The sequence below is a fragment of the Labeo rohita genome, chromosome 25 (genome assembly GCF_022985175.1).
Source record: "Labeo rohita strain BAU-BD-2019 chromosome 25, IGBB_LRoh.1.0, whole genome shotgun sequence".
NCBI classification, from domain to species: domain Eukaryota; kingdom Metazoa; phylum Chordata; class Actinopteri; order Cypriniformes; family Cyprinidae; genus Labeo; species Labeo rohita.
Window position 1 is genome coordinate 18,632,262 of NC_066893.1, and position 13,992 is coordinate 18,646,253.

Consider the following 13,992-nt stretch of genomic DNA (forward strand, 5'->3'; position numbering starts at 1 on the left):
CCAATAAAATTTCATTAACTTATTTCCATTGTGGTTCCTGTTTTAAAACTGTACATACACATTCACAGTAAGCCTTTTAAGTAATGTTTTTGCAAATTGCAAAATAAAATCAATATTAAAAACTACAGGTTTTTAACATGTTTTACAGTCTTTAGTTACTTTCAGTTATTAATTTTGCAAAATAAATAAATAAATATATATATAGGCCTATATATAATAAACAGGCCTAAACAATTATTTCAATTTTGCAAAAGTAGTAATTGAAAGTAACTAAAGACTGTAAATATAGATGTATATATAGAGAGATTGTATATGTATATATATATATATATATATATATATATATATAATGGTAATTAGAACTATTGCTTTTGAAAAAAAAATTGTTTTTGTAATAATTAATTATTTTTAATGGCTGAATGTATTTATTTATTTATTTCTATGTTTTATATATTTCTATAAATTAATATATACATATAAAATTAATATTACCTCTTTAGTCACTTTCAATTATACTATATATATATTTCTATAAATATATTATATACATATAAAATATATTACCTCTTTAGTTACTTTCAATTATACTATATATATCTTTACCTAATTTCAGTTACTACTTTTGCATATATATATATATAAATAAATATTATTACTACTTTTATTCTAAAGTAGTAATAATAATAATAATATCCTTAGTTAATTAAAATTATTACTTTTGCAATATATATATATATATATATGTATATATATTTATGTTAACAAATACATTTAAAAATTTTCACGAATTGGACCTCTTTACGAAGTGTTATCCTGATTTAATTATGTACATATTTTTCTCCTGTCGCGTAGGTTTTGTGTTCGTTTTATTACCGCAGTTAAAACTACTTAACAATATGTTCATGTTGTTCAGCCAGTGTTGCACGTTTTTTACAACAAAAGCCGCCCAATTGCTACTCAGAACTACCCCAAAACTAGCCCAGTCGCCTTTCGAGGGGAGTTCCCCAGTAAAAGTCGCGTTCCGGGGGGGGGATACACGTTTTTTGGCGGGGTACCTGCGGCAACAGTAATGTAGCCCGGACTAGACAACATTGACTCAGCCACACCAACAGAGGTCGCCAGTAAAACCAGCTGCTAGTTACGCGCTTTTTTCTTTACAGCGCGCTCATCCTCTGCGCATGCGCACTTGCAGCGCGTCTCTTCCCTCCCCGCAGGATCAAACTGCTGCTTCTCCGCGCCGCCGAAACGCCGAGCCGACAATGGCACAACTGGTGGGACCTCTCCGCAAAGAGCTCGCCGACTCCCTCTCCTCCTGCCGGGTGCTGGTGGTCGGGGCGGGAGGAATCGGCTGCGAGCTGCTGAAAAACCTGGTGCTCGCCGGCTTCAAGAATATTGAAGTGGTAAGTTGGAGGAAGGCGGACTCTCTTTGTGCTGCATGAATCAGGCCCCATTACCACAGCTCCTCATTTATAACGTGTTGAAATGAAAATGAGAGCCGTTGCTTGTATATACCAATGCATTATTTATTACATTACGTTTTCTAAAGAACGCAGTGCTCTTCGTTTCATTATAAACATATAAACCAGTCCTTTTCTTTCGCGCCATGTTTCGTGCCATACAATCTCCCTTAAAAACATTGACCAGTGTGGCCACACTTCACATCAAATCACCCTAGTTATTTTCGAAAAGATAATTTAAAAATGAAAACTTATTTTATATTCTAAACATGATATCAGATAAAGTTCATATTCAGTTTTAGTAAACAGCCTCTTGTCGTCTCTGTGTAACGTTATGTTGTGATACAGCTTCTGTCTTTACTGAAATAACAAGGTTGATTATAGAATTACAGAAATTAATACTTTTATTCAGCAAGGGCGTTTTAAATTGATCAAAAGTGATTATAAAGACATTTATAATGTTACAAAAGATTTCTGCTTCAGATAAAGGCATTAAAAATGTAAAACTTGAAAAATTCTACTCTGCTGTTTTAATAATAATAATAATGTTTTTGAGCAGCAAATCAGAATATAAGAATGATTTCTGAAGGATCATGTGACTGGAGTAATGATGTTAAAAAAATGAGAAACTGATGCAAAAAAAATTGCTAAAAAAAAGCTTTGAAATTACAAGAATAAATCACATGTTAAAACATTCAATTAGGAAACATTAAAGCTTTTGTAACATCGTAACCGGGTTGAGGTAAGATAGTAATCTGACGAATGTAACAAGCGCAAAGTGATAAAATCACACACTTAATTGATATTGAAGCATTTATGACCTGAATAGATTAATTTAATTTTTTTTTATATAATGAAATCAGTGTTTTTATTTATGTAATTAAATGTTACAATGGCACACAATCTTATAATGCTTTAAAATGCATGTTGAAAATAAATATAATCTAAGTAATAAAAAACCTGGGAATATTAATTATGCAACTAAAATAAATGCATTATTTAACTATGAAATTTAAGTAATTTTAATAATGGTATGTTACAATGACACCCAACCTGGGGACTTATAGGGTACATTTAAAATGCATTGTGGTTTCATTGTGATATAATAGTTTTATCGTTTTCACTTTCTTTAATGATTACCATCATGTTTTGCTTTTTGATTATCCTCATATTGTTTTTGTTTTTTAATCCTTATTTGCAGATTGACCTGGACACCATTGATGTCAGCAACCTTAACAGACAGTTCCTGTTCCAGAAGAAACATGTTGGAAAGTCTAAAGCTCAGGTAAATGATAAACTGACTCAAACACATGTCATTTATAAGTTTGCATCAGACATTGACTTATTGTGTTTTTCAGGTTGCCAAGGAAAGCGTGCTTCGGTTTTGCCCATCTGCAAGTATCACTGCCTATCATGACAGCATCATGAAGTGAGTCCAGTTACATTGCTACCAAAATAAAGATGGGGTGTATAAACATTTGATAGTGTATTTAGAAAATTATTTGTCTATAGATGCAATATTAAGCGCTAATTGTAAGGTCAAAAAGTTTGATGCCCAATGTTTGTTTGTTTTTCTTTGCAGCCCAGATTATAATGTGGAGTTCTTCAGAAATTTCCAACTTGTCATGAACGCTTTGGACAACAGAGGTATGAGTTATTCGGCAGACTCTGGTAAAAGTTAAAGGAATCCCAGGCTATTAAGACTTGTTTGGCTTAATATAACATAAATGATGTCTTACTGAAATACGTATTAGAAAAGCGCAACACAACTTTGAAAAGAAAATAATGATTTTAAATTGTTTTTGAAATCATTTCACATCATCGAAATAATGGCACCCCACATAGTCTAAAATAAGTATGTAGATGGATTTTTTTTTATTTTTTTAAATAATGCAAAACTTAAGCCATGTAAGTCTTAAAACTCGGTGTTCCCTTTGGAGAATGCTACATTTCTAAAATGTTTTTTTTTTGTCCTTGCAGCGGCGAGGAATCATGTCAACAGGATGTGTTTGGCCGCTGACATTCCCCTCATTGAGAGCGGCACGGCTGGCTATCTAGGACAAGTCACCGTTATCAAGAAGGCAGGGTTCTTCTATAAAATCAACTTTTTTTGTACATGTTGCTGTATTCACCTCAATGTCACGCTGTTGGCATTCACGTTTTGTACATTTCCAAACTCCAGGGTCAGACGGAATGCTACGAGTGCCAGCCTAAACCTACACAGAAAACCTTCCCAGGTTGCACCATTCGCAACACACCCTCAGAACCCATTCACTGCATTGTGTGGGCCAAATATCTGTTCAAGTAAGTTTCTGCACTAATATCTCTCTCATCTTGTCATAATGTAATTAAACATGGGTTGGTACTGAGATTGTCATTTATAATGCTTTTTGTGTGCAAGGATGTGATATATTTTTATTTTTTTAATGCAATTTGCACAAATGTTGTATGTAAGAGAAAAACCACAGGTGTGAATTAATAAAAGAGAGACTTTCTCTCAAAAAACACATCAAAACTGCCGGTGGTCGGCCCTTTACCACCGCAGGGGTAGAAAATTGCCGCTGTCGCAGCACTTGTCTTCTCACAGTGACTAAACTTTGGTGATGATGATCGTAATCTAGGGCTCTATGAAATCAATTTGACTTTTTCCTAAATTCTGTTTTTGCTTTTTCTTTTTTCTTAAATTCTGTGTTTTCTGTTTTAATTTGTCAGAATTATGTTTATGGCTTTTAAAAATCAAAAAGGATGTCTGGTTAAATTAATTCATACATTTTTACCATTTAAATTAATTACGTTTTTAAATTTTTAACCAAAATGTTTGTTGTTGTTATTTTCAGAAATTGTCAATTTTCCTAGAATCATTGTTTTATGATTTAATACAAGTGTATCTAAAAGGGTGGAAATCAAATTAAGTCATAATACTTCACCAAAATAAGAGAAGGCATTTTAACATTTCCTTTCATGTTTGTTTTGGCAAAAGTGTTGGTCTGCACAACAGAGATTATATTACAGATTATATTAAAACATGGCTAAGACATTGTGTGGTATTTTTTTTTTTAAAGATCATGTTTTAAAAAACATATTAATGTTATTGTTAGTATTACTTTAAGAAGTACTTTCTACTGTACAGTGGTAAAAAAAATATATATATATATGCCTTTAAAGCATTTTTATTTTGGTGGGTTTGTTGTAAAGACTTGAGTTTCTTTGTGTATTTGATATTTGTATCAGGTGAAATGATGTAAAAATAAAATTAGCTTGATTTTTTTTTTTTGAGAGCTAATTTTATTATAATCTTCCACTTACACATCATTTTGAATTACCTCTGTAGTCAGCTTTTCGGTGAGGAGGATGCAGATCAGGAAGTATCACCAGACACAGCTGACCCTGAGGCTGCTTGTGAGTAGTTGCACATTTACAACTCACTATTTCAGTAGTGGATATTTCGTTAGGGTGCTTAAAAATGCCTGGATGAAAAATACATTTGCTGTATCAAATGTGTGAACTACATTTTTTTTTTTTTTTTTTTTTTTTTTTTTTTTTATATACACTACCATTCAAAAGTTTGGGGTCAGTAAGACTTGTAATAGTCTTTAAAGTAGTCTCTTATGCTCATCAAGGTTGCATTTATTTGATTAAATATATACAAAAAAAAACCGTAATATTGCAAAATGTTTTTACAATATAAAATAATGTTTTTTATTTTAACATACTTTAAAATAGAATTTATTCCTGTAATGAAAAGCTGAATTTTTATCAGCTGTTACTCCAGTCTTAAGTGTCACATGATCCTTCAGAAATCATTCTAATATGCGGATTTATTATTAGAATGATCAATGTTGGATAATATCAACAGTTGTGCTGCCAAATATTTTTTGGAACCTGTAATTTTTTTTTTCAGGATTCTTTCATGAATAACAAGTTTAAAAAGTACAGTGTTTATTCAAAATATAAATATTTTATAACAATGTAAATTATTTATTATTAACTTTTAATAAACTTTTAATTAATAACTTAATACATCCTTGGTGAATAAAAGTATTAATTTCTTAAAAAAAAAAAAAAAACAATAAAAATGTACTGACCCCAAACTTTTGAACGGTTGTGTGTGTATATATATATATATATATATATATATATATATATATATAAATGTAATTTAGGAGATTGGGACCATTTGATGGTAATGTTTCTATGACGTTTCTTGACTACAGGGAACCTGGCAGATGCAGCAGCCCGAGCTACAGCCTCCGATCAGGATGGAGACATCAAGCGAGTGTCTACTAAGGAGTGGGCTCGTTCCACAGGCTACGATCCTGTCAAACTTTTCAACAAGGTGCAAGTTCTGTTACAAACTTGACATGACTTCATTACCCAGTCTGTTCTTTTAGAAATAGTCTAAACATGTTCTTGTGCTTTCTTTCAGCTTTTTAAAGATGACATCATGTATCTGTTGACCATGGATAAGTTATGGAAGAAGAGAAAAGCCCCATTACCTCTAGACTGGACTGAAATCCAACAGCTTGGTGTGTATTTGTTTGGGGATTATCTGTACATGGCCAGCTTTGGTTATGTTGAAAGTTAGAAGAAACTTTAAAAGACGTTAATGAGTTTGTGTTGTGTGTGTCAAAGAATCTTCTAAGGAAGAGGCCTGTGGCACAGGTCTAAAGGACCAACAGGTGTTGAATGTTCAGGGTTATGCTCAGCTCTTCCACCGCAGTGTAGAAACACTCCGATCTCAGCTGATGGACAAGGGTGACGGTGCGGAGTTGGTCTGGGACAAGGTGAGAACTCAGACAAGCAATGTCGGATGTATATACCTTACATTTGTTTAATTTTATTGTGAAACTAGTAAGAAATATGTGATCCTGGACCGCAAAACCACTTGCAAGTAGCACGGGTATATTTGTAGCAATAGCCAAAAATACATTTATGAGTCAAAATTATTGATTTTTCTTTTTTGCCAAAAATCATTAGGATATTAAGTAAAGATCATGTTCCTTGAAGATATTTTGTAAATTTCCTACCATCAGTATATCAAAACTTAATTTTTGATTTGTAATATGCATTGCTAAGAACTTCATTTGGACAACTTTAAAAACTATTTTCTCAATATTTTGATTTGATTATTATTTTTTATTTATTTATTTTTTTGCACCCTCAGATTTCATATTTTCAAATAGTTATATCTCAGCCAAATATTGTCCTATCCAAACAAACCATACATCAATGGAAAGCTATCAAATGATGTTTCAAAATCTCAAAATTTACTCTTATGACTGGTTTTGTGGTCCAGGGTCACAAATGCTTTTACACTAAAATAATTTTTAATTGATGCTTATTTAGCAAAGATACATTAATAGTGTGACACATGTTTAATGTTACAAATTATTCCTATTTCAAATAATTGCTATTCTTTTAAACTTTCAATTCATCAAAGAATCATGGGGGGAAAAAAGTAAAGAACAAATGTTTATTGTGAACTCACTTGATTTTAGGATGATCCTCCAGCCATGGACTTCGTAACAGCAGCTGCAAACTTGCGCATGAATGTCTTCAGCATGAACATGAAAAGCCGTTTTGATGTCAAATGTAAGTGTTTGGATGGCTGTATTGCCACCGTGATTGCCTTGACTAATTGAAATGATCTTTTTAATTGTTTAAAAACAAAATTTTCGGCTTTTGGAGTGTTTCTTAAAAGTATAGTTCACCCAAAAATGAAAATTCTGTCATTAATTACTCACCCTCATGTTGTTTCAAACCCGTAAGACCTTTGTTCATCTTCAAAACACAAATTATGATATTAGTGATTAAATCTGAAAGCTTCCTGACCCTGCATAGACAGCAACACAACTGACATGTGCAAGGCCCCGAAAATTAAGGTTTTATTATTATTTTAGTAATATTTTTGGGTGAACTATTCATTTAATTGCCCCATTTGTTGGCTTAATAAAAAGCTTTGTTTTACCAAGAACTCAACTTAAAATAAATTTATTATAGCCTTATAACTCATGCCTTTAAAACAAATAAACAACATAGATCATAAATTGATTCAGTAAAAAGTTGGTTTTGAATTTTAATGTGGCTTTAAACTATGTTGCCTTCTCATCTAGCCATGGCGGGGAACATCATTCCAGCAATAGCCACCACTAATGCCGTCATCGCCGGTCTCATTGTTCTGGAAGCGCTGAAGATTCTCAACTCAGACTTCGACCAGTGTCGCACGGTAAACTTGCAGTGTTGCTCTTTTGACACTCGAATTGCATCACGTCCTGTCTAATCTAACACATCTTTCTCATTTAATTTCTCACTTGGTTTAAGGTAATTACGCCTCAGCTGTAGTTTCTGTTGGCGAAGACCTTTTTGATCTTATCCTGTTTTTGAAGGTCTTGTGAAGTGGTATAGGTGGGAGTTACAGAGCTCATCCAAATACTCACACTTGCGGTCTTAGCACTTGTGATGTTGTCTGATTTCATGACGCATTTCCTTTACTTTGCCGAAGTATTATGTGAGCATGAAGACCACAAGTGTGCATAGAACTTTTCATTACCCAATGGGACACATTTACAGTTTTATAAAAATGCAAGTATTTACAGAACCCTGTTTTGATTTTCAATACTTTGCATTTAAAATAAAATCCTAAATGTTTGTTCAGCAGTCTCTATAACAGATTATACATTTTAGAGATTGTGGTGATTGTAATTAAATGATAAAAAGCAGTTGTAAATGTTGTAGAAAGTACACATACCCATCTTTGCACCTTTTTGAGGAAAACATTCCAGGAATTTTCTCCATATAGTGGACTTCACTGGGAGCCAATGGGCTGATGGTCCAAATTGCAGTTTTCAGCGCAGCTTCAAAAGGCTCTACACGATCCCAGCTGAGGAATAAGGGTCTTACCTAGCAAAACAATAAGTTTTTTTTTTTTTTTTTTTTTAAATTCCAAATGTATATATTTTCAACCACAAGAAAAATGACTTGTCTTGTCTTTTTTTGTGTACTTTAGTTCAAAAAGGTAGGTTAAGGTGAAAAACTTTAATTTTCTCCAACTTCAGAATTGTCCAATATTGTAGTTCTACCTTGTGTTGTAAAGGACATTTGACTTTCTTTGCACATTTGCTTTGTAAACTGGGTCAGTACTTCCACTTACGTCACTTGTGACCTTTCCAACATGACTATGTAATGTGTGAAGTCATGGACGCAGAGCTAATGCAAGACAAGCAATTGTGGTTAAAAGGTATAGAAATGTAAAGAAATTTTAATTTAAGAAAATGACCAATCATTTTGCTAGTTTTGACCCTTATTCCTTGGCTGGGATTGTGTAAAGCCTTTTGAAGCTGCACTGAAACCGCAGTTTGGACCTTGAACCTGTTCATCCCCTTTGAAGTCCACTATATGGAGAAAAATTGTGGAACGTTTTGTTCAAAAACCGTACTTTTTTTTGACTGAAAAAAGACAGGCATGAACTGGAAGTGAACTAATCCTTTAAATGTAAAATATTATTGTTAATATTTGATTTACACTGGAAAGGTTTCTGTTACATCTGATGATCTCTGCAAAGAGTCTTACGATTTATTTCCAGAACATGATGGGATATGGTTAGCCTCAAATACTGCACACTTACTTCCTCTTGCATGCACATGCTTACAAGTGTTCAAAATGGTAACTGTAGGTCCTTATGATGTTGTTTTTTTTGTTTTGTTTTTTTTTCTTCTTTTCATAGATCTTCCTGAATAAGCAGCCAAACCCCAGGAAAAAGCTTCTCGTACCGTGTGCTCTGGACCCTCCCAATCCCAACTGTTACGTCTGTGCCAGCAAACCTGAGGTCACGGTTAAACTCAACGTTCACAAGACCATTGTGCAAGCTCTTCAAGACAGGGTACCAATTTTTTTTCCATCCAAAAGCCTTGATTTTTCTGTGATCTGCATTCAAGTCTGGATTAGAAGGTAGAAAAGAAATCTTTTCATTTATGGTGTTGCTTTTAGATACTGAAGGAGAAGTTTGGGATGGTGGCACCAGATGTGCAAATTGAGGATGGAAAAGGAACAATCCTCATCTCCTCAGAGGAAGGAGAGACTGAAGGTGTGAATTTGAAGTTGGCCTCTAGAGGGCATCTTTTGCTACTGTAACATAATCTGAACTTTGTTTGACTGTTTTGGTCTCTCTGTTTCTCTACAGCAAACAATAACAAGTTTCTGTCTGACTTTGGGATTCGGAATGGGAGTCGTCTTCAAGCAGATGACTTCCTACAGGATTACACTCTTCTAGTCAATGTAATTCACAGGTCAGTGTGGCTTCATTTAGCAATGAAAATGATATTTTGTGTTTCTTAAACATTAAGATGTATCTTGCATTTATTGCAGTGAGGAATTGGAGAAGGATGTCGAGTTTGAAGTAGTGGGAGACGCCCCGGATAAAGCACCTGCACCAAGCGCTCCAGAAGAAGGGAAAAACATCGCCAACGGTAACAAAGATTCTGCCCAGCCGTCTACCTCATCTAAAGGTAAGAACAACACGAATTGCCTGCAAATAATGGAATAGTTCATGTGAAAATTAGATTTGAACAGCTTGGACATTCTGCTAAACATCTCCTTTCTCATGTCTGCAGCAGCTGCAGAGGACGACGATGTCCTTATTGTAGACTCAGACGAAGAACCGTCCTCGAGCACCATGGAAGCTTCCCCGGAGCCTAGTAACCGCAAGAGGAAGCATCATGATGCTGAAACGGATGATGCTGCGTCTAAGCGCAAACGCCTCGACCAGCAGCCGGCCGATGATGATGAAGACATCATCGCTTTAGACTAGAATCACTGACAAGATTTCACCTGCCCACAATAGAGGATTTTTCCTCCAGTTGTTTTTTTTGTACGGTTTCTCTTACCAAACATGTAAATATATCTGTACAATATGGTTCAAGCTCAATGGATGTCGTCTTTTCCTTCTGTCCTTTGTTTTTTGGGAACAGAAAACGGCTGAGTTATGAACTTCACTCGGTTAGGTTTTCCTCAGATGGATAATGCTTTTCAACTTTGTATTTTTTACAATTCGTGTCCTTGTATTTTGCAGTGGTTTAGAAAGGTTGACAAAAATGCTCATGGTATTTCAATGCATTTTTTTCATCTTGAAAACCATATTCCATATTTATTACAGGTTGTTTTCATTGCCAACCTTAGTAATGTTTTCTGATCACCAAATCATTTTACAGTAACACTGTATTACTGTATGATGGCTTGTATATCTTGTTGCATTGGATTAGAACCACAATGAAAAACATTGTGACTTCCTTTTTTTAAAAAAAATACACAAACTATTTACATCATTGTGTTTGATTCTTATATTTTTAGTTTTTAACCGGTAAAAATGAGCCCATGCCTCATTTACTGACCAAACTTAGCAGCAACTACTGGGGCATCATCTCATTTAACCTTTATTTACCATGAAAACGTGGTCGTGAAAGGGTCGGTGTCCTAGTTGCACGTTGTTTACATTAAAATGTTTGACGTAAGAACATTCTGTTTTCACTTACTACTCACGTAGATGTCCAGAGTCCACCGTTCACGTGGTATTTGTCGTCAGTAGGGTTCACAGATGCTACATGACACGTTAAACCTTCCCCTAGTTGGCGAAAGTTATTGTCCTCAGTGGCAAATTTTGCGGGAAGTTATCAACAGTTGTTTATATTCGGTCAAGATACTTTTTTTCCTGAGTGGTATGAGCAAATATTACGTTTGCGGTGAAGTATTATACAGACAAGGAATTAATACAATATCGTGTCTGTTAGGAGTAATTTGCGTTTCGCAAACGACGAAAAATGCTGAAAATGTATGCGTCTCAAAGCTAACAATTAGGGATGGGCGGATCGATACTTTAGATACTGACGTTGTATTGAAAGGATCGATCCTCACATAAAAATATCGATTCTAAAGTGCATTTTAACCATTAATTGTATTTATTTAACAAGAAGTTTGGTGCATAAAATAAGCCTCTAAGAGGAACAATAGACTATTATCGAATTATTATCGAAAATTGGTTGTTATATCCTGTAATTGTTGTCTTTAAGAAACAATTTGGTTAACACTCTCTGTTTTGGCTTGCTTCCTTTTACCATGGTTAACACTACAGGAACATTATTTCAACCATAATAGCAAAAACAATGGTAATAATAATTAATAATACTAATACTAATAATACTACTAATTATGATTATTATTATTATTATACATTTTAGTACTTATGTACAGGCCCGGTTCTACGGGGGTGCTTGAGGGTGCTAAGCACCCCCAAACAAAAGCAAAAGCACCCTCAAATAAAATTATTAATAGCGTATTAATTTTTAAATTAATGAACACGCAGACAGATGCACACACATACATAAATTCGCCAAATTAATACGTACACACAAGCTTATAAATACACAAGCTGAATTGTTAAAAGCGCACCTCGGGTCATGTGACACGAACCAACCAATCAGCTTCATCCTTTATAGAACCAACATTGAAAACTCAGCCAAGACGGTGAAACAGCTGATCATAGCTGTACAGGGATAGACATTTTTAAAATACATTTTGTAGCAGGGCAGTGCTAGAAAGCCATTTATCATTTGCTGAAACTAACTTGTCTTCATGGAGAGCGTAGGCCATGGTTGCCTAGTAACGACAGACGCCATGGGAGCGTAACTTAGCGCTTTGGAAAGAACGCGTTTTTAGGCGCGACATGTGAACTGCTCCTAGATGAGCATGCAGTAATAACCTTCACAGTGTATTCTTGATGTTAGATGGCATTTGTTGAAACTACAATTACGATACTAGTGTAGACGATTTATATTACTCAGTCCTATTTGGTGGTACCGTTTTCATACAGTTCCATGCATATTTTTTGTGAGCACCCTCACAATTTTCAGAAGCACCCTCAGTGATTTGGTTCTGGAACCGGGCCTGCTTATGTAACACCATGGTTGTTTTTCATCAGGTACCCTCCAAGTTACACCTTTGTACCTTATCTACCCTTAATGTGTGTGTATATGCTAGTATGCTCCCTGGCTTTTAGGGGTAAAGAAAGGTGCACCTTTGAGGTTACTGCCCAGTAAAGAGCTAAAATACAAAATTTTAATATATTTTATTTCTAACAGTGTTAAAAAAAAACGCGTATGAAATGTTTAAAACACATGACTTTCAAATATAATGTTAAGTAAGCATAATTACTGATTTTATTCTTTTAATAATTTAAAAGATCAGTTTAGTTTAGAGGTATCGGTATTGATATCGACGATACTTGGCTTGAAAATATCGGTATCGGATCGAAAATAAAATAGGAGGTATGGCCCATCCTTACTAACAATGAGTGGCCTAGCCGTTGAGCAGTGTTGCCAGGTCTGCGTACCAAAAGTAGCCCAATGACCATTAGCCCAAATATCAAAACTCAAAATGAACATCCATATTTCAGTCACTTTTGAAAACGAATGTATTGTAGTGATTATAAACAGCTCAAAGAGGCCTTACAAAACTGAACATCTACCGCAGTTTTATCATTGGTAGAATATAAAATATTTCAGTCGAATATACTTTATGCACTATGTCAAACCATTAACCCGCGGGGAAAAATCAACCCGCGGCAAGTTTAAAAATCCAATTCTTATGACTTGGCAACCCTGCCATTGAGCGTCTGTACGCGGGGTGTTGAGATGCATTATGGGATTGAATGAGTGCACTCGATAGTGATGGGTCGTTTTTGAACAATTCATTCATTTTGAACGAATCTTTAATTTGACTCGGGACGAACGAGTGGTCTCGGGGAGTAATTCGGCATGCGCAACATCTTATTAGGTTCTGTGTCCATGTTGTGCCCATTTTCGACTCCCTGCCAAGTTATTACCCCCTCTCATTGAAATTGCTACCTGATTGCCTAATCCTAACCCCACCTCTAATCCTATCCCCTCCTTCTCACCTAATCCTAAACCTACGAATACTAGGGGGTAGTAATCTGGCAGGGGTCGGAATTCGGCACAACAGCGTAATTAGTTCACCTGTTTCGAGTCTGCGGGTTTTTGGAGTCGTTCGTTCATCTTATGGGTCTGTCACGTGATGAACGAACGACTCGAACCCGAAGACTCGAGAGATGAAATAATCAATTCTATTTTCGGCTCAAACTATGTTGGTTAAGCTTATAGGGCTGTCAACCTGATGAACAAACTACTCAAAACGCAAAAACTTGTCAGATAAGAGGTGAGGTGAGCTAATCAAGACCCAGGAAAACAATGCATTAATCTTTTGTTTCTTATAGCATTATAGTTTTGTCCTGTTTGTAGTGTGATCAACGTTTGTGTACGCAGTAGATGTGTTAGGGAAGTAACACGTAACATTTTAATTATATTTTGCTAAAATGAAGGAAATGACTCAAAAAAAGATTCGTTCATTTTGCTGAACGAGACTCAAAGATCCGAGTCAGTAAAATGATCCGAACTTCCCATCACTACTCGATAGTGTCCACTGTTCACCTTTTTTAAATTCCTTAAGAGCGGGCGCGACCATTTGTAAA

The 13,992-nt window shown here is 34.9% G+C and overlaps 1 protein-coding gene across 1 annotated transcript; it reads left to right on the forward strand.

The window, feature by feature from the left end:
• Positions 1–1,170: 1,170 nt before the first annotated feature.
• On the forward strand, positions 1,171–10,774 carry uba2 (ubiquitin-like modifier activating enzyme 2). The gene is made up of 17 exons (XM_051100316.1): positions 1,171–1,400; positions 2,659–2,742; positions 2,816–2,886; positions 3,040–3,104; positions 3,438–3,538; positions 3,640–3,761; positions 4,789–4,856; positions 5,672–5,793; positions 5,884–5,983; positions 6,090–6,241; positions 6,956–7,049; positions 7,571–7,683; positions 9,181–9,336; positions 9,444–9,540; positions 9,637–9,742; positions 9,822–9,961; positions 10,067–10,774. Exons 1-17 carry the CDS (start codon positions 1,179–1,181, stop codon positions 10,261–10,263), a joined length of 2,010 nt encoding a protein of 669 aa, XP_050956273.1. The 5' UTR covers positions 1,171–1,178; the 3' UTR covers positions 10,264–10,774.
• Positions 10,775–13,992: the final 3,218 nt, after the last annotated feature.